This window comes from Malaya genurostris, chromosome 2, assembly GCF_030247185.1.
Source record: "Malaya genurostris strain Urasoe2022 chromosome 2, Malgen_1.1, whole genome shotgun sequence".
Taxonomy (NCBI): Eukaryota; Metazoa; Arthropoda; class Insecta; order Diptera; family Culicidae; genus Malaya; species Malaya genurostris.
This window is the reverse complement of record NC_080571.1, coordinates 271668166-271696147: the sequence shown is the minus strand read 5'-3', so window position 1 is coordinate 271696147 and position 27982 is coordinate 271668166. Positions and strand designations below refer to the sequence as shown.

General features: G+C 39.9%; 1 protein-coding gene across 1 annotated transcript; it reads right to left on the bottom strand.

Moving 5' to 3' along the window:
* Positions 1 to 75: 75 nt before the first annotated feature.
* Positions 76 to 27860, bottom strand: LOC131430041 (putative leucine-rich repeat-containing protein DDB_G0290503). The gene is made up of 6 exons (XM_058594657.1): positions 26609 to 27860; positions 9418 to 9635; positions 8515 to 9040; positions 8294 to 8392; positions 1935 to 2090; positions 76 to 1863 (listed from the first exon to the last, which is right to left on the bottom strand). The coding sequence occupies exons 1-6, from the start codon at positions 27572 to 27574 to the stop codon at positions 259 to 261; spliced, it is 3570 nt and encodes a 1189-aa protein (XP_058450640.1). The 5' UTR covers positions 27575 to 27860; the 3' UTR covers positions 76 to 258.
* Between the last annotated feature and the right edge of the window lie 122 nt (positions 27861 to 27982).

Genomic DNA, 27982 nt, shown 5'->3' with positions numbered 1-27982 from the left:
AAACCCGCATTATTACCCGACACACCTGGTAGGTTATTCTTAACCGTATTCTACAACTTTCTGAATCAAACAACATTCTAAAAGACCACGAAAGTATATATTTATGCAGGCTTAAATATTCGAAAGATACATTATTAACACAGAAACAGTTTCGCTACGAGTACGCGTTACGAAAAACATAAATAAGATATCTGAGGACATTCTGGTGGACATGTCTTTTATGATATAGTACGAACGGAAGATGGCACTCCGATGACCTCATTCACCGGTGGGCGATGCCGATTCACCGTTTGATTCTTCGTCGGATTCCTGGCTCGAGGTAGCATTGCTGGGAGTTGGCAGAAGATCTTCGACCTCTTCGAGGATTTCCTCGTCGGACACGAGAACCAGTTCGATCGGTCCGTTCGGGGGTATGACAATGGCACTGTTCAGCATGACGTTCTCAATCGAAGCTGTCAGTGGAACAATCGTGTGCTCGACTGGCTGCATAGAGTTAGTCGAACTTTCTCCAAGGCGTTCCATCACTGGTTCGAGTTTTGTGGCTTCGGACTGAGCTTCATCACTTGAGCCGTACCGAGAGTGAAGCAAATCGAGTTGAGTTGTTAATCTCGATCCTTTCTTCAAGGTTCGATTCATTTGATTGATGAGAGATTGACTTTGTTTCTCTAGCTGCTGAAGCCTTTCGGACCGGTTTTGAGTGTACTCCTGTTCTCGTTTTGTCAGTATTCCCGAATCGGCTGATTCCTCTGCCTTCGAAGTAGTTGCTTTAGTATCGGCAGAGTTTCCCGGCAACGGTGATTCGGACTGCCTTGCCAGGAATCCACTATGAATTTCATCAATCTGTGCCGAAATTTCACTTCCGCGATTAACGGTTCGAGATAGTTTGTCGTGAAATTCTTTGGCTTCCCGTTCCAAACGCTCTAGCCGGGCGGCCCTCCGTTTAAGGTATTCTTCCTCGGTAGAAGATAGTGCCGTTGGTTGTTCAAATTCAACCGAATCCGTGGTGGGAGCAGCGGATTCAACGTCTTTCGAACATCCCGGAGCCGAATAACTATCCAGTCTCGAATTCAGTTCAGCCATTCGTTTAAGTCGAGCTTCACGTTTCATATTAAACAACTCTTCGCTGGTCAATTCCGGATCTTTTGAAACTACCTCTATGACTTCCGAATCTCTTTGCTCGATCATTTCGATTTCTGAACATTCCGAATCTTCACTGATGTCATCTTCTATTTCTTCGTCTTCCTCCTCAATGCTTTCCGGTGTCAAACCAGCAAGTCTCAAAAACATCTCTTCTGCCGTCTCGGGACCGGTTTTCTTTGCTTTAATTTTCTTTGTTTTTTGCTTGGACCTTTTTTTCACCGAACCTGTAATGTCGTTTTCTGGAAAAATCGGTAGATCTTCTATTTTTTCGTTGCAAAATTCATTAGCTCTCTCAACATTACTCAGGGACTTCATGTCCGTTTCACTGTGACATTTCCTCATTTCTAGGGACACCTGCATGATATTCGTTAACGAAGCGCTCCTGCAGCGATCAAAATTGAACCTATTGTTTCTAAATTCCGGCGAACGTTTCGCCGTCTGCTTGACGCCCATAGAGTAATCCTCATCCTCATCGTCCGTCGGCTGTTCGTCACTGTATCCACTTTCACCGGAGTTGTTCAACGAGTCCTGCTTCTTACGGGCTGCGAACTCTGCTTTCAAGATTCTCCACTGATCTTCGGACTCGATATTCTTCTGCCGGGCCGCAGACCACTTCAGGCGGCAGTACTCCAGCTCTTCCTTCAGTTCGCTGAGCAGCCGTCGCTTTTGCTGCAGGTGATAGCGTAAAATTTGCTCCTGCGTGTGCAGCTGACGGTGTTGGCGCTGCGGATGGATGGGGAAGGTGAGTTTACGTAGGAAATAATAAACTTTTTGGAAGATGGTTTCATACTTACTTGCATTTTGCCAACCATGTGCCATGTTTTGGTCAACTCCAAACTTACAGCACTGAGACGTTTCTCCTGCGTTTCCAGGCGGCGCTCCAGGTGGGTGTTGAGCGTTTTCAGCCGATTGGTTTCCTTTTTCAACGATTTCTTCTCGAGGATGAGGTCCTGCGAATTTATAGTCAGATGAGTATAGATATTATTTTCAAAATTTCGCTAAAATTTGAAGCGCCTAAATGAATTGGAAATAGGAAACTTTCGGAAAATTACATCCTAAAGGTAGAAATCGAACCCGGAACAAGAAAGGTAATAGTTTTCTGTACCGATTTCAAGAAGCTTATAGGCTCGTTTGAAAGCTACTTTTGAAGTGTGGATCAAATTCGAAGATCAAATGGCTGCCACTTCCGGTTCCGTAGATATGATGGTATAGGTGCCGTTACCGACTAACCGCACATTTTGCATTGGCTGAATTCCCTCGAAGATTAATCAACGAATTTCGATAAACTTAGGCTTATTTGAAATCTAATAATAATCATCAAACTTGAAAGGATTAAGATGAGCATTTCCGGTACGAGAGATGCACTAATATATGCAACGTAACCTACAAATCCCAGTGTTTTTAATGCAGAAAAACTTCTCGGAGATGAAAGAATCGATTTTGAAAGACTTAGACTAGTTTGGAAGCTACTAGTAGGTTATTTTATAAACTCATAATACTAATGACCGAGAATATATATATTTTTTAATGGGAATGTTTAAACGGCAAGAGACAGTCATTATCACACCCCTAGGTCAATTAAGAAGGGTTACTAAACCTTGAAACTGTCCTAGCCTAGGAGGTTTGAAGAAACTATGAAGATTTTTTTGTCGTGAATACGACTTACTTTACTATGGGGCGCCTTTTCAAAATTTACCCTCTAAGAGAGTGATAAGTTTTTGATCGTGAATATCTCATGTTATATCTAATGAATCAACATAATTCTTGCTACACGCCATCGGAAATATGATCAAAATTTTATAATAAAATTTTCAGTTCTGTGACATATTCTCAAATAGTTCAAAATTAAACTTTTCTGAAATGTTTGGTATAAACGAGTATCAAAGAAGATAATTCATAAGGGGGCCGTTTGCCTTTCTCGTATTATGAAAGCTCATAGCTCAGTGATCTGTAGAAGGATTTATATACTCTAACTACCAATAGAATCGAAAATTTTCAACTTGAACGTGTATTGCAACAACATTGAAGTTTTTTAATAGTACACTATTGAAAAACCTGTTTGATTTATCCCATGACAGCACCAGCAAATCAGAACGCGAGATGTCTGCTTCTATACAAGAGCATCCATATAAAAGTTGAGTGGTTCATTTTTCCTACCATTTGCTGAGCATCTGTTCCCGAAACAAGACACACGAGAGCAACATCGAGGACCTGTCGTCTCACTGTTTCCCGATCTGAATGCACGAGACACAATGACGCACAATGACACCGAAAATCGGTAGAAAGGCAGCCAAAAAGTCCAGCAAGGCTCATTGCTGAAACAAGACACACACGAGAACCATATCAGATCTCTATATTTCCTACCAAAAGATTCATCAAGATGAAAGCTAAATTAATTTGCACCGTCACTAACACATTCAATTACGAACGGCAATGCGAAAGCGAAAGTGATGATTTTGAACACATCTTTATACTAGTATACAAATATGCCGTGCGAAACAGAGTTGAACAAATTGAACAAATAAAAGAGATGAACAAATGTTTCCACTTGATTCTACTATCCAGGCGTATCAGAACTGGCTAAATTTAAAGCAATCCTAAATATTTCTTTAACACAGTGATGTGGTCGTCCTGAAAAGGACGGGGTTTTCAACTTCTCATCGTTACGGATGGCGAGGGATGATTTTCGTTTTCTTGTTGTCACGGGCAGCATTACCGGCCAATTCCAACACTTCGGCAGCCAAGTACTCCATCACTGCCGCCAGATAGACCGATGCACCGGCACCGACGCGCTCTGCTAACTCTCTCTTTTATATCGTCTCACTGTTTCCCATTCTGCGAAGGGGAGGTCCCTACACCGTTACCAGTAGCAGGTATAAAATGAAATGTGATGTGAGAAATAGCGTCATTTAAGTTAAAGCAGCTACTCTGAACGTACGAGACACCGTCAGCTAGATGGCACCGAAAACCGGAAAAAAGACAGATTTGTACCGTCACTAACACATTCAATTACGAACGGCAATACGAAAGCGAATGTGATGATGTTGAACACATCTTTATACTAGTATGGGGTCGTGTGAAAATATACCAAGCGATACAGGGTTGCCATATATACAGGTTAATCTGTATTTTATTTATACATACATATATGTACAGATTAATATGTATTATTATTATTATTATCATTATTATTATTAAAATGACTTGCATACCGAAGATCGTCGATACATTTCAGACCAGGCCATTGCAATTGTTTCGTACTGAAATTTCGAGAGAAATCAGATATCTTCAAACTTCATAGCTTCAATAAAAATAAATTACAAATTTGTCGTACCTAGCCTCCTATATTGGCAAATTAAAAAGGAATTGTTTCAAGTTTGGAAAATATAGCTGTAGAATAGTAGCTGTTTAATGTAACTAATCTGTACTTTAATGTAAGTGCATCGCTTCAAACTCTATTAGTGAAAAATGGGAAAGCTTGCACAATTCATATAATCAATCAACTAACTGATATTCGGGAAAGTGATGGGAGCGTGCCAGTTTTTTCGTATTCACGACATCCAGTTATGTCTGACATTACCCACCCGCCTTTTTTATAATAAAATTTTTATTTTGGCCTTTTTGCGTAAAAGCTTTACGCGGCCGATTGGCTTACATTTTTGTTATTTGAAATTTTTTTTTTTGCTATTGGATCTCGTTGTCATCCTTTTATCACCAACAAACTAACCGGTTCTTTTCAGGGCATCGAAAATTCTCGGAATGGTTTTTGAAAAAAAAAATATTTCGCATGTATACAAATCAAAACAAATGCTCGTAGGATTAATCGCGTATAATAAATTTCAATTAAAACTGATTGCAAAGCTGAAATTGTAGGAGAAGACGTTCGGTTGCCGGCCCCCCACCGTAACTTTTGACAGAAAGAAGATAGCGTCATTCCGAAAAATGTCATGTGTGTGTAATTGAAGAGTCCAACCAACTCTTTTGCGATCGTTGCGCTGCTTGAGTGGCGAGCTTTAAACTAAGCGATGGTGATAATTTTCAAATTTTGCTTGAATATTCGAACAAAATGCAGGGTTTTTATTTTTTTTCTTATGAATCGAATACTAACATACAAAAACGTGTGAAAATTTGATAAAAAAATCGATCATTTATGATTCAGTAACATTCCATGGTATGTTTGATTGATATTTATGGAGAAATCGTAACCTGAAATACCAAATTCGAAGAAGTGAGGTTGGGTACTGTTTTCATATCTGGGATATTCTTTGTTTTTTGGGTTGATTTTTGAGATTAATTGATAAATTATGATCAAAAGTTTTATGACTAGTCTATTTACTCATGTTTTATCTTCTGAAACAAATCTGTATGTGAACTAAAAATTTAAAATTTCATTAGAGATTGTCAAGAGTATAGGACAATTTGAAATCATATGTTTGATGACAACACGTGAATAATCGTTTTTCTTACCCATATTTGCATTCTTTCAAACTCAAGTAAATTGAAAAATTCTTCAAAAATTTTTCTAAATACATGGGATATGTCAAAACAATCACCATAACGCTATCTCGTGGTGACCACGCTGATTGGATTGTTCAATAGCAGCACGTTCTTTTTGTGCCGAATACCAAAGCAAACAGACGCGTGTACTTTTTGTTGCGCTCAAAACCAATTTTAATTGCTTGAAAATCAACACAAAAGTTTTTTATGATTTTTTTTATAGTATCATAAATTTAAAAGCACCAATCGAAAAAGTGAGTGGATTGAATATTAATAAGGTGAAATCGATCTATTTCGTGATTTAATACCAGATGCTATCAAAATTTTCGCCACCAAATGTCTACCGATTTCGGTTACCGGAATCCCATTTTTTTCGACAAATCACGAAAAACTGTAAGTGATATGCAGAGATGTCAAGTCTGCAAATATGTCGGTAACTGGCATAACCCCTGAATGATCAAATTTTTTAGTTAACATGTATCCTAATTTTTCGTCTAAAGACTTTTTACAGACTTTTGAAACTTCGATTGTTTGCAGACATTCGTCAGAAATTACATACTTTTGGAAATTGGTGCAATCTTTTCGTTTTTGCTAGCTAAAATTATTGTATTACCTGACATCTCGGGTGATATGCAACACGTGGACAACTTGACGGCTTCAATACATCCTTCATATAAGTAAAAACTGGTTCTTGGTTCTGTTAGCCAAATCGTTCAAGTCAAAAATGAATTTTATTGCACTGTTTAATGCCATTAAATGTTACTTAGTGGATAAGAAGCCAATAAATTCGACTGCAGCAACGTATTCAATCCCGCGAAGCCGGTGGAAGACCGGCCAAATTAACACCACCATTCAAATCATCGGCCAAGAGAGCCAATCAGACAATAAAGATTTCGGTCCAAAACGCCTCCGTAATGTATAAATTCTGTTTTTCCTTGAATAATGGCAGTCTTTACTTATATTTTTCCATTTTTAGCGAAATTTCTGGGGGTGCCGGTAACCGAACACCTTTTATGAAATGGAAAAACAATATCACTTTACTATCAACTTAGTTTCTTATTCAGTTGTTAGCTAGGAATTTTAGCTTTCTATTGATGTATATATGTCCGCATAATGTGCACTAAGTCAGAAGTAATACGCTTAAAAGAAAAGGGTTCCGGTAACCGGACACTCTCCCCTACCTAATATAATTACAGTCTACAATCGCAATCTTAAAAACCTGTTTTAATCCACCTAGTGGTGTAATGCTGCCTTTCTCATGTATAATATTGTGGTATTCTATTCAAAAAATTTTTCTTCGATTTTTGAAAGAAACCAAGAGATTGTTTGTGCATTAACTAGTATAACATACAGAATTAAACAGTGCTTTGATTGCGTAGGTCATCCTTAAGAAAACGAAGTGGGTTCACTATTATATGCACTTCCGGCACCGGAACCCGAGAACCGGTATAATCAAAGTCGGTTCGTACGGCCATCAACTAACATGACATACAAACTCTACTAGTTTTAATTCAAATTTTGAAGATTTTATACAATTTTGTCATCGCACTGTAAATGACGATTTAAATGCTTGTTCTATCCGAAAATATGTAGTAATTTTTGGTAGGACCATAAGACCTTTTAATTGACCCTAAGATTGGGAATAACAATTTAGAGTCCAGTTTATAACATTTTGTACGGTTTTTGTTCCGCCAGTTTAGGTGACGGTGTACAACATTGAAAACACTTTACCGTATAACTCCGGAACCGGAAGTCGGATCCAGATAAAATTCAGGAGTTCCGTATGGGACCAAGAGACCTTTCATTTGAATCTAAGTTTGTGGAAATCGGTCAAACCATCGCTGAGAAAAGTGAGTGAGATCCATTTTGAAAAATATGACCACTATTTCTGGTACTTCCGGAACCGGATACCGGGAACCAGGATAGCCGGAATCGGTTTGATTAGTTGCCTACTGATAATGACTATCGATTTGTGTAGTTTTGAGACCAGTTTAGAATTTTTTTTACGTTTTTTGTTTCGCCGGTTTAAGTGACAATATAGAACACACTTTACCCTATAACTCCGGAACCGGAAGTGGATCCGGATGAAATTCAGGAATTCCGTATGGGACCGCGAGACCTTTCATTCGAATCTAAGTTTGTCAAAATCGGTTCAGCCATCTCCGAGAAAACCTAGTGAGATTATTTGACACATACAAACACACACATACACACACACACACACACACACACACACACACACACACACACACACACACACACACACACACACACACACACACACACACACACACACACACACACATACACACACAGAGATTGCTCAGCTCGATGAACTGAGTCGAATGATATATGACACTTGGGCCAATTTTCACTAGTCGGTTTTTCAAGTGATTGCATAACCTTTCTATATGAGAAAGGCAAAACAAAAGCGTCGTCTTTGTTTTATTCTGTATACACTCAGGAGTTTGTGATATGTTCGATACTGCTAAAAATTTAAAGCTTTTTTTCGATTTCGGAAAACATCACGACTTGATTCAATTCGATTCAATTTAATTAATTCCAGACTTTCCGAAAAAAGATTAGCTATCGTCGAGATCGCCGGTGGGGATGTTAATGGTAAATAAAGACCCGTTAATTAATTGCAATCAATTACCTTCAACTTGAGATACGTCTTGCTAACACTGACAACCATTTTGCTCTGTCCGTGTGTGTTCAGTTCCGACTTTAGACAGTCCTCGCCTTCACCGTTTTCCTATGCGACGCAACCACATTCGCAAAAGGGGAGAGAGAAAAAAACAAAATCAAATAATCGGCCATGACATCATTTATCAGAATCATCCGAATGATTAAACCACCACAAAACGCATTACTCACCACGAAGGGAACCTGCTCGGCGCGTTCCTGATGATTCACCAGCTCAATCAACACTCGCCACACTTTTGGCAATTTGTCAGCAATTTGCTCCGGTGAAGCCTTCTGTCCGTCACTGAGCCATCCTCCGGCCCCATCCGATCCTGTCGTTTTATCGTTTCCATCGATTCCACCCGTCGGTTCATTCTCCTCCTGGTCCACCTCGGCAATCAGGTCGTACAGGGCGCGTGGCAAAAATGCTCCCAAATCGATCGTTTCCGCTTCCTGTTTGGTCATCTCGATCAGCAGCGCTCGGTTCTCCTCCAGCACCTCGGTCAACTTGTCCAACTTGACACCGCTGGTCGCTTGCTGACGGTTCATACCGAGCAGGAACTTGGAAATAAACTGATTTACGACGGTCATTTCGGCCTGCAGCTGCTTCGACTCGGCGCTCGATTGGGTGAGCTTTTCTTTGGTTTGATCCAACTCGGCCCTCATGGTTTCCAGTTCGGTTTGCATGCCGGCGACGTGCGATTCGAGATTTTTGTTTCTTCGAATGATTTGGGAAATATGAAAAAAGAAAAAAATCAACATTTTAAATACTTCGTCGCTGAAATCGCGCTTTGTTTTACAATTCCAACGATCTAATTATTTGTCCGACACGTGACGACGATAATAAATTTTTGGCATTAAATAGGGTTGTTGCCTGAAAGTTTTGTTCGTACTGTCCTGATTTCATTCAATTAAAAACAACGCAGCATGGCGGGTATCTACGCTTCGCTTCGTTTTGTTTACAGCGTCCGTCGCAAGAAAAAAAAGACGAAACGAACAAAGAAAATAACGCCGTACAGACAGAAGCGAAGCGAAGGAAAACCCGGGAAAACAAATCGCGCGCAATTTCACACTTGATTCGCCTCGTTTACTTACTTCTCCTGTTCGGCTTCGAGATCGTTTTTGCGCAGCTCGAGCTGTCGCAGCAGATTGTCGCGTTCCATCCGCGAGACACGTTCCCGCTCCTCGTAGAGTTCACGCAGATTGCGGATATTGCTCATTTGTCGTTCGTATTCCCGGCGCAAATCAGTGGACATTATCTGCAACTCACGTTCATGCAGCGAGTCTTCGATCTGGCGCAGCTTCGCCTTCAGCTGCGGGTGTGAAGTTATGAAAGAGGAAACAATTAATTAGGTTGTTAAGCAGTGCTGTTGCGGTACAAGGACATCGGTATTTAAAGTGGAAAATTCTCGCATTTGTTTTTATTTTTACGATGTGCCTTTCTCGCACAATTTGTGGCACCGAAAATGCGCCCCAAAGAATGCCGTTTATGCTTTGAAAATTATTGCTATTTAATTAATTAATAATTTAATCAAGCTATTAATCGTAACAGATTTTCCGGTTTCTTTCAATTATATCCAATTATCGAAATATGTTATGATTAAAAGTATTGTAAAAAATGTTGTGAAAACAGATTCTGTGACCAAAATAAATCTTTGTTCGGACTATCCGGACACCAGAGAATGTTGAACCAGTTCAATCCGCTCCCGTGAAGAGTTCCTTTCCGTTGTTATCTCGCAGATAAAAAAACAATCGGCTGCTCTTCCAATTTTTCATTGTTCATAGACAGATAAAGATTATTTTCCCGTTGCTCTTTGAATTCCCTGGCAAAATGGAAGCAGATCTTTTGAAATTATTAAACAAATTTTGCGTTGCATTCAATTTCATTAAAACTCTTGCCCCTCTATTGTTTCACAAAAAATGGGAGATGAAAATTGATTTTAAAACCCCCTCCTTCTAATCTCAATCCCCTTCTCCTAGTTTGTCGGTAAAATTTCAAATACATTTTACAATAAACATCCCTTTTAAAGGCACTTGCTACAAACTCCACCCTTTTGATCACCTCTGCAATGAATATCTAAACTCGTCGAGTAAAACAAAAAATATCAAAAAATTAGATCTGGTAATCTATTGAGTAGTTTCGTAGTTAAGGTCGTACCCCCGTTGGATGAGATCCTTACTTTATCCACCCCTCTCCCTGCTCTGAGGATCAGCTGAAGTGTAAATAATGTCTGTACTTAGCAAGAAGTACCTTTTTTTAGAAATTTCTGTCTACTTCACAATAAACTTCCTTTTTTAGAGGCACTCATTATATCCAAATACCCTTAGAACCATATTTGAATTTTTTTTAAATTATGCATGGTCTTCCACAAATATTGATTCTTGTCAAATTAGATAAATTTTGCCACTGACCCTCCCTCTCATGTTAAGGAAAAAAGAAAATGTCCTAATGATCATCTCTGAAGAACAAGAAGTGTCTGTGCCAAGTTTGATAGCAATCCGTTCAGTAGTTCCAGAGTTATGCCGTTACAAACATTACACCCCACTTTTTAGAGCCACTTAATACATCCAACCCACACGAATATCCTTTTATTAATATCTAAGTTATGCAAAAAGTATCTACAGTCTTTAAAAAGTATCAATTCTCGTCAAGGTAGATAAATTTTTTCATGACTTCCCTTGTAAAAGACATTTGATACGCTCCCTCCCCTATAAAAAATATACCTATGATCATCTCTAAAGAGCAAGAAGTACCTTTGCCAAGTTTGATAGCAATCCGTTCAGTAGTTTCGGAACTATGCCGTTACAAACATTACACCCCCCTTTTCAGAGACACTTGCTATATGCACCCTCCATATAATCATATCTAAGGTATGCAGAATGTTTCTATGGTCTATCGTCTATCGTATCGATTCTCGTCGAGTTATGTAAAATTTATAAAAATTTATGTAAAATTTATAAAAATATCCCTTATGACCATCTCGGAAGAGCAAGAATCTGCATTAAAAAAACCGCATACCTTCGGAAATACGCGTAATTTCGGAGATCCGCGTAGAAAAGTGGATTTATAAGTTGAGACCTAACATCACGATACTACACGCATGTCCAAACGACATGATCAATATCGCGGTAACGTTCGCCACAAGCACAATGATTAGTCTCGGAAAGTCCAATTCGAAGAAGATGTGCGTCTAACGTGTAGTGATTGGACATGAGTCTGGACATCACACGAATGAAGTCCCTACTCATATCCAGTCCTCTGAACCATGCCTTTGTCGATATTTTCGAAATAATTGAGTGCATTCACCGACCCAGATTCCAAAAAGTTTGACAGCTGGCGAGTGTCATTTGATCCTTTGAGATGCGCTGTAGTATTCGTTGAAAGAAATCGGTCGCTCATAAACTTCACCCTCAAGAGCACCACATTTGCCTAAATATTGGTTAAATCGAGTCAATTCAAGTGCTAATTTTTTCACTCAGTTTTTCTTTCGCGCCGAGCTAGTAAAAGTGCTATCTAAATCGTGAATAAATAGCAGCTGTTCTGTGGAACGTCTATTAAACTGTTATTCGAACATTTGATTTGCCTTTTCGCAAACCCAAGAACCTACCTCTCATGAAACTCATATCGAAGCTGTCAACACTCACGTTCACTCTCGAATCACTCACGCATGTGACATCTGATTGCCGCTCATCAAAATGACTAGAAGCAAATCTGTCACTTTGATGAGCGGCAGAAACTGTCACTTGCTCTTACGGTCTTCTGAAAAATCAACCGAGAAATGTGATACTAGTATGTGTTTTGCTTCTTCTGGTACGCTAGGAGCCAAAATAGTTTGCCGTTATTGTTGTAAAAGCTTTAACGTGAAGTGCGTCGATGTAAACAACTCACTCGTAAAAACCATTCGTGATTTTCCTTGAGTTTATTGGTTATGTTCCCAAAGCCGGTAATCGTCTATGAAGAATTCAAATGAAACTATGCAGCTTACACTTTAACGTACTGCGTACTACTGCTCAGGGCAGTCATTTGGGACCAATTATATTTTTACTAAAGGGTGATTTTTTAAGAGCTTGAGAACTTTTTTAAACAATAAAACGCATAAAATTTGCAAAATCTCATCGGTTCTTTATTTTAAACGTTAGATTGGTACATGACATTTACTTTTTGAAGATAATTTCATTTAAATGTTGACCGCGGCTGCGTCTTAGGTGGTCCATTCGGAAAGTCCAATTTTGGGCAACTTTTTCGAGCATTTCGGCCGGAATAGCCCGAATTTCTTCGGAAATGTTGTCTTCCAAAGCTGGAATAGTTACTGGCTTATTTCTGTAGACTTTAGACTTGACGTAGCCCCACAAAAAATAGTCTAAAGGCGTCAAATCGCATGATCTTGGTGGCCAACTTACCGGTCCATTTCTTGAGATGAATTGTTCTCCGAAGTTTTCCCTCAAAATGGCCATAGAATCGCGAGCTGTGTGGCATGTAGCGCCATCTTGTTGAAACCACATGTCAACCAAGTTCAGTTCTTCCATTTTTGGCAACAAAAAGTTTGTTAGCATCGAACGATAGCGATCGCCATTCACTGTAACGTTGCGTCCAACAGCATCTTTGAAAAAATACGGTCCAATGATTCCACCAGCGTACAAACCACACCAAACAGTGCATTTTTCGGGATGCATGGGCAGTTCTTGAACGGCTTCTGGTTGCTCTTCACTCCAAATGCGGCAATTTTGCTTATTTACGTAGCCATTCAACCAGAAATGAGCCTCATCGCTGAACAAAATTTGTCGATAAAAAAGCGGATTTTCCGAATGGACCACCTAAGACGCAGCCGCGGTCAACATTTAAATGAAATTATCTTCAAAAAGTAAATGTCATGTACCAATCTAACGTTTAAAATAAAGAACCGATGAGATTTTGCAAATTTTATGCGTTTTATTGTTTAAAAAAGTTCTCAAGCTCTTAAAAAATCACCCTTTATATCTTTACGATCTCAATATTTTGCTGAAGTTCTTTACTGATGCTTTTAAGCTATATCACCAGGTTAAATATCAAGAAGAAAATATATTTTCAATCACAGCTTGATTTATTCGCCAATTGGTGTCATACCAACAAGATAGCATTGAACGCCTCAAAATGTTCTGCTATAGAAATAATTCTCTCGTTCATAAGATACGAGTACAGCATTATGGAAAAAGTTTGTAAAGGACTTAGGTATTATTCTTGATTCCAAGTTAAACTTTAAAAAACCACATCGATCATGTAAAATCCAAGGCTTCGAAGTTTTTAGGATTTATTTTTCGCATAACCAAGAACTTTGTCAATGTACAATGCCTTTAGGCATTAAATTGTGCAATAATCCGATCGACACTTGAATATGGCGCCATTATTTGGTAACCATACTATCAAATCGACTATGAGTGCGTCGAAGCTATCAAACGAAAATTTGTTCGAAACTTATATCATGTTATCTGTTCGTAGGAATGTCTCAAAAGCGGTTTTCATAGCCGATTTGTTACAATCAAGTATTGATTGTCTCGAACACTTACAATTAATTAAATCCGACATTCATCGTCGTAGTCTGCGTGTTATCCCTTTTTGAGATTACCTTCCGCCAGAACAACAATTTACTAGTATGTGCCATTTATTCGATAACTTGTATAATGGCTTCGATCAGGCCCGTGCGCAGGGGGGGGGGGGGGGGGGGGGGGGAAGAATTCTTTTTAAATTAAGTTTCATGAACAATGGAGTACTTATTATATTAAAGTGCAAATTACTTGACAATTCATACTACGTTTTCAGAATTTTTTTACAGTTTCAATATTGTGGATGACGCAACTTTCTTTTTCAAATTTTGGCGCCTTTCCCACTTTCTGTCAAGTGATACTGGAAATGCAGTCATCGATGTTACGCATTTGTATAGTGCGTGCCCGAAGTACCGACTACCACCGCTCTCAATAACGCGCATCTTTTCTCTAGAGTAAAGCCCAATACTTACATGCAGGGGAACTATTTTTTTTATCGTTTTCGCTAAAAAATGTTCGACAAAATTGTCCCCCCCCCTTTAATGATTTCTGCGCACGAGCCTGTCAGAATTCGTTTTACATTGTCAATATAGTGGACACCCACCTCTCCCCTTGAAACCCCCCCCCCCCCCCCCCCCCCATGGATGATTCCTGCGCACGGGCCTGGCTTCGATTTCCATTTATCTTGGAATGTAGTCAAATGATTGTTCCTTAGTAACTATCACGTTAGTGTTTGAATCAATGGTAGTTTGAAAGTTTGTTATAGTCTTTGTAATGTTTACTCTAGTATTAATTATTAGTGTATCATTTAAATGTAAACTATCTGTTTGTACAAAAGATGAGGAAGTTTTATGCCTGCTGGAGATAGAGGTTTCATTAATTCTTAACTCCAGCAGGCTTTTACCTAAAGCCAAAACCTTGGTATTACATTCCTGTAGTGGAATTTGACTTCTGTTTCAACAGACTTCGCAGCCGATTCAGAGTGTACAGAATCATTGCATGGCTGGTGCTACGATTCTATTGACATTACGAATCCTTCCAGGTCGGGGCTCGAACATACGACAACTGGTTTGTAAGACCAGTGCCTTATGCATTGAACCGCCAACCCGGGACGGCTTTTACCTGATCCACATGAATAAATAAATAAATGATTGGCTTTTAATTACCTGGAATGGAGCAATGAGCTGGGACCCAAACTATTGTAATTTGATAATTATTATTCAATATGTCGTTCAGGCACTGTTTTATTTTGCCCAAGAAAAATGGCTCTTTTTGCCAGCAGCGTTAGAGCGAATGACACTAGGACTTTCTGAGAAGAGGAAATAATGGTTTGGAGATAATGTGATGAGCACACTACACTAATCCGGGATTTCACGTACTTTGCGCTTCATGGATGTGTCGAAAAATAAAGTTGAGTCAGGGACCTTTCGGAGGCTGACACGGATAGGAATATGACTCGAAGGGTTCATTTCCAGTTACATATGGTGTACGAAGATGTGATCGTAAAGTAAATGCGGACCAATGCATTTCCACACTGCTATGAAGCGCAACCCTGAAAGATCAACTGATCGTTTCCGCAAGGTGAAGCAACATTTACAATTCACAAAATCGGATGTCTGCTGTATTTAGGTGAAATAATCACGACAAAGAGTCAGTGTTAGAAGGGCGCCAGGCAAGAAGACTAGCATGAGCATGTGGCTCAAAGTTTATTCATTTAACCGTGAAATTATTTATACATTAGAATTATTAATAAAATACTAGTAATAACTACCGTAAGAAAGGTTAAACATTCGTTTGTCAATAAGAAGCGTACATTAAGAGTGCAAGAATAAAGGTTATCTGGCTACTATAAACGGCAGTTGGCAAAATGTAATAGAAGCGGGAGTAGCACCTTACAGTAAAAGGAGAATTTGCTGAGCTAACGAACATCTGGTCCTTCGAGCCGGATTATTAACGACTGAGATCGTTTATCCGGAAAACAAACTGAAGATACGTCTATTTCATATACATCGTACCTGACGCTACCTTCCCGCCATCTTAAAAAAAAAAACGGCAACTTCGGATTCGGTTTATAGTATTAACTACTATTTATGGCACATTTTATACAATATATCAGGTTAGTGGCATTCCAAATTCATACACCGTTTGTGGTCATTCTACCGGGTCTTTTGCTTGCATGGCACCTCTATACTAATTCATCGCAACACACTCAATCGTGGAAACAATCGATCATCGTCTGAGAAACCAACTCAGAGTAGCTGACAGGAGATATTTGATTCATACAAGGCAATTAATTGCCTGGGTCAGGTAATTAGCGCTCCAATTCCCTATCTTTTTCTATTCCGAGCTACCTGGTCTCAAATTATAGATCCTGATTTATCATCGTATCATGTCTGGACTGGAGCGAAAATTGCGTAACTTAAAAACCCGTCGCCGCAGTATAACAACGTCTTTCAATTTGATCAAACAATTTGTTGCTGACTACAACGCTGAGAGAGATATCGCTGAGGTACCAGTTCGACTAGAAGCGGTCGTTTCACTGTGGGCAGAGTTCAACTCTGTTCAAGCTGAGTTAGAAACTACAGATGAAGCACCTGATGCTTTAGAAGCATATTTAAAGGGGAGAGCCGAGTTCGAGTCATCGTTCTATAGGGTTAAAGGTTTTCTGTTGCAGCAGGTTCCTGCTATTCCAACAGCAGCACCAACACCAGTCGTAAATAGCACGAACAGAGTAAAATTACCGGATGTAAAACTACCAATATTTGATGGAAAATTCGAAGCCTGGTTAAACTTCCACGATCTATTTGTATCGTTAGTACATTCCTCATCCGATTTGTCGAGCATCCAAAAGTTTTATTACCTCCGCTCGTCACTCAGTGGAGAAGCTTTAAAATTAATTCAAACTATACCGATTAGCGCTACAAATTACCCTGTCGCATGGAATTTGCTGGTGGATCATTTCCAGAATCCAATTGTATTGAAGCGGAACTATGTGCAAGCTTTATTCGATTTCCCACCTTTACGTCGCGAGTCAGCTACCGATCTACACTCACTAGTCGAGCAATTCGAAGCGAATGTCAAGGTGTTAAAACAGTTAGGAGAACAAACCGAGCATTGGGATCTGCTTCTAGTTCACTTTCTCTCCAGCCGATTAGATCAAGTAACAAGACGCGACTGGGAGGAACATTCTGCAGCTCATGAAACTGTGAAATTCAGAGATCTTACTGATTTCATTCAACGAAGAGTCAATGTTTTGCAACAAGTAGCCACAAAACCAGTAGAAATCACACAGCAGCAACAAACGCAAAATAGAAAACTAACTCAGCCTCGTTTTGGAACACATGGAGCATTCCAGGATAATCGGTCCCGAAAATGCATCGCATGCTCCGAGGAACACTTTGTCTACCAATGCTACACTTTCGCTCGTTTGCCAGTCGATGAGAAAGAAAAACTTGTAAAGCGAAACCATCTATGTCGCAACTGCTTCAGAAAAGGACACTTCGCACGAGAATGTGCTTCGGAGAGTTGTTGTAAGAAATGCCAATCTAGGCATCATACCTTACTGTGCACAAAATTTATTTCTAATACTGGAAATTCGTCGAACAGTGCTGCTGTTAATCCAATGGTAGGCAGCACAACGATACCAGCATCTGTAAATAACACGTCTAGTCAACGTCTAACGACAACTGCTACCGTTGCACACTCCGGGATTACCAGTTGTAATTCACAAATCCCAGGACGAACCAAAATAATACTTGCAACTGCGGTAATTATATTAATTGATGATACTGGTAAGGAGCACTTGGCGCGCGCATTGTTAGATTCGGGTAGTGAGTGTTGTTTCGCAACGAAAAGATTATTCCAAATGATGAAGGTGAAACAAACTAGAGTTGATTTACCGATAGCTGGGATTGGAAAGTCGTCGGCTACAGTCAAATATCAATTCCAGTCGTTAATAAAATCGAGAAACTCGAAATTTTGCGCGAATGTGGAACTCCTGATTCTACCGAAGGTCACTATTGATCTCCCGTCACTCAACGTTGACACTACTACATGGAAAATACCCGAAGGAATTACACTAGCCGATCCAGCCTTCAACTTGCCTAGTGCAATAGATGTTGTATTGGGTGCCGAGATATTTTTTGATTTGTTTTCTGTTCCTGGTCGTATTTATCTAGGCGACACATGCCCGTTACTTATCAATTCGGTGTTTGGCTGGGTTGTGTCCGGCAAAGCGCGAGGCGAGTTTGTCGCCAATTCCGCACTCTGCAATTTAGCAATTGTTGACAATCTTCAGACCACAATGGAAAGGTTCTGGACTATTGAGGAAGGCAAAAATTCTAGTAATTATTCATTAGCGGAAACTAAATGCGAAGAAATATTTAAACAGACGGTACAGCGCAATGCTGACGGACGATATACAGTTCGACTTCCATTCAAGGATCGTCAGATCGAGCGATTGGGAGAAAATAGAAAAACTGCATTGCGGAGATTTCATTTGCTAGAAAATCGTTTAGCTCGCAATCCTGATCTTAGTCGTCAATATCGAGAATTCATTAATGAATACCTTAGATTAGGACATATGTCACCGGTTTTAGATGAAGCAAATGATTTGAGTTCATGCTATTACTTGCCCCATCATCCTGTAATTCGCGAAAGCAGCACGACGACAAAGGTTCGTGTTGTCTTTGATGCTTCTTGCAAAACGAACACCGGACTATCTCTAAATGATGCGCTTTTAGTCGGACCGGTTGTACAAGAGGACCTGCGATCGTTAATAATTCGTGCTCGAATTAATCCAATCATCTTGATTGCGGACGTCGAAAAGATGTATCGGCAAATTATGTTACATGCAGACGACACTCACTTTCAAAGAATATTCTGGCAATCTGCAACAGATGAACCCCTTCAAACTTTTGAGCTTAAAACGGTGACTTATGGCACCGCTTCTGCTCCCTTTTTGGCAACTCGTGTTCTAAAGCAATTGGCCATAGATGAAGCAAACAAGTATCCAATCGGTGCAAAGGCAGCTCAAACAGATTTTTACGTCGACGATCTTTACTCTGGATCTGCAACAGAAGAAGAGGCAATCGAGCTACGCAAGCAATTAGACTCGTTGCTTGCTGCTGGCGGGTTTCAACTGAGGAAATGGGCATCAAACAGCAAAATAGTTCTTGCGGGAATTCCACCCGAAAACCTTGCGATTCACGGAATGGTGGATCTTGATAGATACCAAACTATTAAAACGCTCGGTTTGCACTGGGAGCCGATGAGCGATTGCCTAAAGTATCAAATTCAGCTTCCGTTGTTGGAAAAAACAAGATTAACGAAACGTTTGACTTTGTCGTATATTGCTCAGATTTTTGACCCTCTTGGATTGGTAGGGCCCGTCGTTGTAACAGCGAAAGCGTTTATGCAGACACTCTGGTCACTCATGGATGACGATGGAGTTATATGGCAGTGGGATCGTGAACTACCACCACTCTTGTACGATCAGTGGGAGAAATACCATTCGGAACTTTCGTCGCTCAATCGACTTCGGGTAGATCGCTTTGTGCTTTTGCCCACGGCAGTTAAAATAGAATTGCATATGTTTTCGGACGCTTCCGAGAGAGCCTACGGTAGCTGTGCATATTTACGATCGATCGATGATAGTGGAAGAATCAAGGTTGCTCTTCTTACCTCGCGTTCAAAAATAGCTCCACTTAAAAAACAATCGATTCCACGTTTAGAGCTCTGTGGTGCTCTTCTCTCAGCAGAGCTGTATGAGAAAATAATATCAGCTACTTGTTTATCATGTGACTCCTATTTTTGGACGGATTCTACGATTGTTATTTGTTGGCTGAAGGCAGCACCTTCGACCTGGACGACGTTTGTAGCGAATAGAGTGTCAAAAATTCAGCACGCTACACAAAATGGTACTTGGAGACACATTTCGGGTTATGAAAATCCGGCGGATATATTATCAAGAGGTTGTTCTGCGCCAGAATTACTCAATAGTACATTATGGTGGCACGGTCCGTCGTGGGCAACTAACGGTATAGAAGAGTGGCCAAATCAAAGTGTAGTTAAGGATTGTCAAGGAACTACAGATCTCGAGCGACGCAAGCTTGAATCTGCTGCAATTTGCACTTCAAAATCAATTTCCTTCATTGATCAATATTGCTCAAGGTTTTCCTGTTATCAACGATTAATTAGAATAACCGCGTATCTGTTTCGATTTCGAAAAAAACCTTAGGCTACCAAAGAACAACAGGATCACTGGTTGGTTCGAAACAATTGAGCTCAAGAAGGCGGAGAATACACTGATTCGCCTAGTGCAACAACAATGTTTTTCGGAAGATTGGAAATGTCTGTCAAAGGGAAATACGGTTTTGAGTAACTCAAAATTACGATGGTTTCATCCATTCATATCTTCAAACGACAAGGTAATCAGAATAGGAGGAAGATTGGGACAGTCACATCTATCAGAGGATGTTAAGCATCAAATTTTACTTCCAAGCTCTCACGCACTCACGAAATTACTTCTGTTGTCCCATCATCTTCGACTGTTGCATGCTGCGCCTCAGTTAATGATTAACACTGTTCGACTACGATATTGGCCATTGGGCATACGGAAATCAGCCAGAAACATTGTGCACAAGTGCATTACTTGTGTACGAGCCCGTCCCAAATTAATTCAACAATTTATGGCCGAGCTTCCAGCTGCTCGTGTAACTGCATCACGGCCGTTTTCCGTGGTAGGCATTGATTTTTGGGGTCCGATTCGCATTCAGCCAAGACATCGACGAGACAGTCCGTTAAAATCATATGTGGCTGTGTTTGTTTGTTTCGCCACCAAGGCAGTCGTGGATTTGAGTACAAGTAAATTTTTGCAAGCATTTCGGCGGTTTGTCTCACGACGCGGACTGTGTTCAGATGTCTATACAGATAACGGTCGAAATTTTGTTGGAGCGGCAAATGAATTACGGCGTTTTATGCAAAACAAGGAATTCAAGGATAAACTTTCCATCGAATGCAATGACAATGGAATTCGATGGCACTTCAATCCGCCAAAGGCATCTCATTTCGGTGGACTCTGGGAGGCGGCGATTCACTCTGCACAGAAACATTTTCTTAGGGTGCTTGGTGGGTACACGCTAGCTTTCGACGATATGGAGACTCTTCTCGTTCAAATTGAGTGTTGTCTCAATTCGCGTCCACTCACACCACTAAGTGAGGATCCTTCGGACATGGAACCATTAACTCCCGGTCATTTTCTAGTGGGATCGGCACTAAAATCAGTTCCGGACACCGATTTTGATGCCATCCCTTGCAACCGACTTACACGATGGCAGCTAACACAAAAGGCGGTACAGCAGATTTGGAATCGTTGGCATCGCGAGTATTTGGTAACTCTTCAACCTAGAGCCAAATGGTGCAATCCACCAGTTATTTTAAAGAAAAATTGTTTGGTCGTCATCATGGACGAAAGTTTTCCACCTGCGCGGTGGCCTACCGCCAGAATTCACGAGCTGCATCCTGGACCGGATGGAGTAGTAAGAGTAGTTACCCTACAAACCTCTCGGGGGCTCATCACTCGCCCAGTTTCGAAACTATGCCTTTTACCAATTGGCTCATTACACCCTGAGCCGACAGAATGAGTTATAGCAAATTTCGTCAATCACCATCAATATTAGAGGAAGACGTTCCTAGCTAGTCAATCCATCTACATTCAACAAATGATGTCATTCAAGGTTTTCTTCATGCCAAATCAGTCAGTAAAAACAAAGATATAAGGCTCTTGCATACAGAGTCCAGGTGAGGACCTGTCCATATGTTCAAACTTTTATTTTGGATCTACTTGATCTTTATTTCTTTCATGCAATCCATAATCGAGAAACTAATCACATTGCCGACGGAAAGGATAATCCTTGATTCGTCGATTCATACCGCAGTATCGCACTTCTTCAGAAATAGTAATTTCAGCGGGGAGGAGGATGTACGAAGATGTGATCGTAAAGTAAATGCGGACCAATGCATTTCCACACTGCTATGAAGCGCAACCCTGAAAGATCAACTGATCGTTTCCGCAAGGTGAAGCAACATTTACAATTCACAAAATCGGATGTCTGCTGTATTTAGGTGAAATAATCACGACAAAGAGTCAGTGTTAAAAGGGCGCCAGGCAAGAAGACTAGCATGAGCATGTGGCTCAAAGTTTATTCATTTAACCGTGAAATTATTTATACATTAGAATTATTAATAAAATACTAGTAATAACTACCGTAAGAAAGGTTAAACATTCGTTTGTCAATAAGAAGCGTACATTAAGAGTGCAAGAATAAAGGTTATTTGGCTACTATAAACGGCAGTTGGCAAAATGTAATAGAAGCGGGAGTAGCACCTTACAGTAAAAGGAGAATTTGCTGAGCTAACGAACATATGGTTAAAATAGACTGCCATGAATCTTGTTTGAGATTGAAGCTAAACTAGCCTTTCGAAGTTATTAATAACCAGGGGATTCATTACCTCACATCTTATTAGCAGTCGCGATGAAAGCTCTCAAAAACGATCCTTTAATAGAAGAACTCCCGCCAGAACTTCAAGATTCATTGTATGTGTCGAATGCATGCAGCCATTCGCAAACAGCGGTACTGAATTCGTTCTAATTTAATAATATGGGAGTTTGCGGCGAAACGAAAGTAAACGCATCCATATTCCATCACTGAAAGTATCGTTGTCTGATACAATTTTATTAATATTTAATATTTTTCCGGGTGAGCATCCCACCAAGATCCTGTAATTGTTCTCTTTAAAAAATTTACTCTTTGTTTCCATTTTGTTATCAGATACCTAATGTGTCCTTCTCACGTGCATTTGGGATCAGACCACAACCCGGGGTATTTGAAAGTCAAAACCTGTTGAATCATTCTTCCCATCATATGAAGCTAAAGCTGCGCGGGATCATGCTTTCTTGAAAAGACGACCAGCTCTGTTTTCTCCGCAGAGAATTCGATACCCAGATGAACAGCCCAAACGGACAAGTTATCTAAGGTATCTTGCAATAGTGTTTGCAGATCAATAGCTTTGGGTCCAGTAACTGAAACCACGCCATCATCTGCCAATTGTCTTAGTGTACATGGGGTTACTAGACAGCTGTCAATGTCATTCACGTAAAAATTATAAAGGAGCGGACTGAGGCATGAGCCTTGCGGTAGACCCATGTAGCTAATTCTGAATGTTGCCAAATCGCCATGTGAAAAATGCATGCGTTTCTCTGACAAAAGGTTGTGCAAATAATTATTTATAACCGGTGGAAGTCCATGTTGGTGGAGCTTGTCAGAAAGAACATCAATGGAAACTGAATCAAATGTTTAATGTCCAAAGAATCTCATGCCATTTGATGTTTTTTAGAGAGGGCAATTTAGATGTCAGACGAAAGCAATACAAGACAATCAATTGTCTTTTTATTTCCACGGAAGCCAAATTAACAACAAGCCGTTCGACTCGACTCAAATGTCGAGACGTCGAAGAATAATTTTGTCGAACAATTTTTGATGCAGGACAACATTGCAATGAGTGTATATGAGTTGCGATTGGAAGCTGGTTTCCCGTCTTTTGAATGACGATAACTTTCATTTGCCTCCAGTCAGATGGAACAATATTTTGCTCAAGAAACTTGTTGAACAATTCCAACAAACGTCTTTTAGCGAGGTCGGGTAGATTCCTAACCAAGTTGAATATAATTCTGTCCAATCCGGGAGCATTATTGTTACAAGACAAGAGTGCTATAGAAAATTCCAACATTGAAAAGGGGCTATCAATGTACCATTATTTGGAGGAGACTCTCAAATATTGCTCTTCGTAGGAACAAAATCTGGGTAAACTTTCCTAGTAAATTCAAATATCCATCGGTTCAAGTATTCCTCACTCCAAAGAGTGCTCATTGAGGTTTCTCTAGACAAACTGCCTCCAATAGCTACGCTTTTTGACCCGAAGTATGTTCTTGTAATTGATTTCTAAAACCAACAATTTTTCAAAATTCTGAGAAGTTCCTCCTCCCCGTTTTAGAAACGTCTTACAAGCATCTCGTTTCGTATGTTTAGCATCTGAGCAGCCTTTGTCCCACCAAACATTGGAAGGCCTACTGTTAGTCGTTAGTCGTTGAACCAAGAACGAATCAAACGAATTTTTTTTACCGCGCTATTTTCTCAGATTTTAACAAGCTTAAGCTCGTTTGAAAGCTACTGTTGGTCCATTGATTAAGTTTAAAGATCAAATGGCCGTGACTTCTGGTTCCGGACATTGTTTTTCATTGCTCTAAACAAGGGTGCCAATATTTTGGGATCACCAATAATTTTGAAAAGTGATAGTGTTCAAAAGTTTGAGCTCCTCGAAAAAAGTCTCCGTGCAAAATTTGAGCGAAATCGGATATGGGTAAAGGGTGCTGCCCGGCGGTTAAGGTTTGAAAATTTCCGAAATATTATCATAAGGGAAAGTACATGAAATTTCCGAAATCGAAATTTTTGATTGATGCTGAATGTCTTAGAATTACATGAAAAGTCGAGATTTAGTGTCAATTTGTTTTGGAAAAATCGCCTTTCTGGAACATATAAAAAACCCCCTTTCCAAGTCCCAGAAAGTTGATTTAAAAAATAATTTTTGGTTGACATGACACGAATGGCGTTTTTCATTGAGAAACACTGGTGGCGTGGATTGCTCTGGTTTTGCACTTTCGAGCAGAAATGGCAATGAAACATCGTCAAAATAATGCATTTATGCTCGAAAGTGCAAAATCAGAGCAATCCACGCCACCAGTGTTTTTCAATGAAAAACGGCATAAATCTTTTTTAAGATCTATAAGAACTCCACTAAGTAGATTAAGAAGGGTATTTTTTAGATTAGCATCACTCTTCTCATATAAAAAGGCAACGCAAATGTCAAGCGCTTGGTTTAAGAAATAATGCCAAAAATATGACATAAACGCTGAAGCATGCTTTGGCGAATTAAACTGAAGTCTTTTTTTATGCGAATTTACGTACCGCATAAAAAAAAACCGCATAAAAAAACCGCAAAACTATGACAATTCGCATAAAAAAAACGCATAACTCTGAAACTTCGCATAAAAAAACCGCATAACTCTGAAACTTCGCATAAAAAAAGACCGCAGAAGGGAAACCGCATAACTCTGAAAATTCGCATAAAAAAACAGCATAACTCTGAAAATTCGCATGAAAAAAGTCGCGTAAAAAAAACCGCGTAAAAAAAACTCGCATAAAAAAAGACCGCATAAAAAAAGTCCTCAGTGTACTCGAATCAATCTAGTTAAATTGGTGTCAAAAATGAGCCTAAATTATTGTAGGAAATTATCTCAATGAAAACGCAAAAAAAAGTTTTAATGAGACTGTTTCGATGAAAGAGAAAGGCATTATCACATAACTAGGTGGATTAAGAATAGGTTTTTGCATTCAAAGTTAGAAAAACTTAATGGATTTTTCTGGTTTCTTGCATTCAAAGTTTTTCTGGTGACTGTCGTTGTGGAATGCAGCATGGATCTGGCCGCCCGTAACTAACAAGCAAACCATGTTTCATCCGCAGCTGCAGTCTTTAAATGCAAGAACCGACTTCGGTATTTGTTTTCGAAGTTTTTTCTCTCTGGTTCTTGCAAAATCGATTAACCGATTTTCGTTTTGTGAATTCCATCCGATGAATTTCGCACTAACTAGAACAAATGTTAGAAGCACCCTCTCAGATTTTAATGAAACTTATTGTACTTGAAGACTTTGCCCCAAAAAAACACTTTCCCAAACACCTTCAATCTAGACTGTCATTTGAAAAGGGCAACAATTTATTCTACCATTTTTTTTAAATGGCTGTAGTCCAAAAATGACAAATTCTACAAAAAAGTGTTGTATGAGTGGTTTTTACTAGATTAATCAAGTATACGAATGAAAAACACGGAAAAATAATAATCAACTCCTACACTGAAAAAAATCGATTTTGAAAATTTAAAGTCGATTTGCAAAAAAAAAAATGGAATTTTTGATTTATATGAAATTTTGTTACAAGATAGGTGATTATGTTCCCTACACTCAAAAGTTCAAGTTGTGAAAAAGAGAAAAGCTTTTCCTTGTCGAAACTGTTTTTTTCAGTGTTATTTTTATTCAGAACAACTGCTGAATTTATAAAATGAGCGTTAGATGCAAATAGAAGCATAAAATTAGATTAGCAAATAAAATATTGATACTTCAATGAAAAGCAGAAATGTTTACGAAAAACAACAAGAATCGATAGATACATTGTAGCATCTTGTTTACTAAATGTTTCACTTAAGCAATGAATAAGCGAGAAACATAGACTATTTCATTTCAAACATTCATTATAGAATTCTAAGGAATCACTTCACCATGAAAAGCAGCCCATCTGACTAATTACATTTCACGTTTTACAGTTAACTTTTCTCAGAAAAAAACATGACTAGAAAAAACTCGTGCACTAACTAGTATTTTGGGTGCAACCGCCACTCGAAAAGATATTCGCCCAGAATCTTAAAAATCTCTTCAAACCATCAATAAGCTCCGCCACCACCACGAATTAAAATTCCGTTCAAATATTTTTCCACCGAAGATCAAGTTCAGTAAGGTCACGCGACAAAACAGCCCAACGTTTTGGCAACGATTCGGTAAACATGATGTTCGGCTATGAGATTTCCACCTGGTTGGTCACCAGACTAGACTAGTTCACCATTTCCCGTACTTCGCTTCCTTTTTCTTCACCCACTTACCTGCTCAACCTGGTCCTCCCGAATGACGATGATTTCCTTGCTGGCCTTGATCACGTCCTTCAGTCCTTTGATTTGATTTTTCAACTGGCCGATGTCGCTTTGAAGGGCAAGCACTTCGGCATTTGAAATCTGTAGCTCAAACTGAGATTCGGCTAGATCCGCTTTCAATTTTCGAAATTCCTTGTTGCGTTCCTCTTGGGCAGCTTCTTCTTCGGCAGACGGCGTCCGGAGGGTTTGAATCTGCGACCGTAACTGATGGATCACGTTCTGCAGCGTTAGAATCTCCCCGTTGGCGATCTGAAGCTGCAGCTGTGACTCAGCCAGATCTTTCTTCAGACCGAGACGTAAATCGTCCGTTGTGTTTGCGGGGGCCGGAGTACTAGAATCAGAATCATCACTTTGTTCTAGATGCTTTTCCACGTTGCTTTCACTGTCGTCGTGAGACATTTCCACGGCTTTCGCCTGCGTCCCATCATCGCTGGCAGCCGGTAAAGTCAAATCATCGACAGCTGCTGCTGTGACTAGTTCCGTTGTTTGCTTTGTGTGCTGCTGGCTCTGGATGTACCGTATTAGAGCACGATTTTTCCCTTTTTCCTCGGCCAAATTGCTTCTCAGCTGATCCAGCTCATGCTTGATATTCGCCATTTTTGATTTTCGTAATTCTCGTTTTGTGGTTAACTCTTCGCGAAACTCTGCCAGTTCAGTACACTTTTCTCCACCATCACATCGGCGGCCAACTCCGCACGGGCCGTCATGAGGACTTCCTGCTTCATTTTCGTTGTTTATCGTTTGAGTTTTTGATTTATCGCCTACTATTGCACAACTTTTTTCCCCGGTGGAAATGGTAACCGAACTGCTACCAGCATCAGTACCATGTACTTCTCGCTGCCCCACACCGTCCTCTACCATCACTGCGGGCTGCTCGTTTCGATCCGCTCGACCGTGGGTCGACAGTAAACTTCCCATTTTTCCCTTTCGTTTTTCGTTTCTGTTTTCGCGGAAATTTTATCGCTTGTTTAGGACTGCAGATGACAAATGTTTATTCGCTACCGTCGCCAGACGTTCGCTGAAACAATTATGATTGAACCATTTCGCGGCTATTTGTACAGATATAGTATAAGCTCGAAAAAAAAACACTACCAGTAATCGGATGAAAACCTATAACCGAGTTGAACCGAAACGCAAACAATAAGGAAAAGCGCGATAGAATCGATCTGTTCGTGTTCGAGTGATCGCAACGACTAATCTATTTTTGGCACCACTGTCTGAGCGCTCGATACAAATATTTGACCGACAGAACGCCGACCGAAAACATCTACCAACCTAGCAGCAGGCTGAAAAACGACGCCCGCGTCGTCGGTTCGGGACATTTTC

Bases quoted from the DNA above. Each gene is read 5' to 3' on its own strand.
- LOC131430041 (XM_058594657.1), bottom strand. From the start codon at position 27,574: ATGGGAAGTTTACTGTCGACCCACGGTCGAGCGGATCGAAACGAGCAG. The intron at 9,041-9,417 runs GTAAGTAAACGA...AATCATTCGAAG, and splicing joins CTCGAAGCCGAACAGGAGAA to AAACAAAAATCTCGAATCGC. The intron at 2,091-8,293 runs GTAATTGATTGC...ATAAATTCGCAG, and splicing joins AGACGTATCTCAAGTTGAAG to GACCTCATCCTCGAGAAGAA.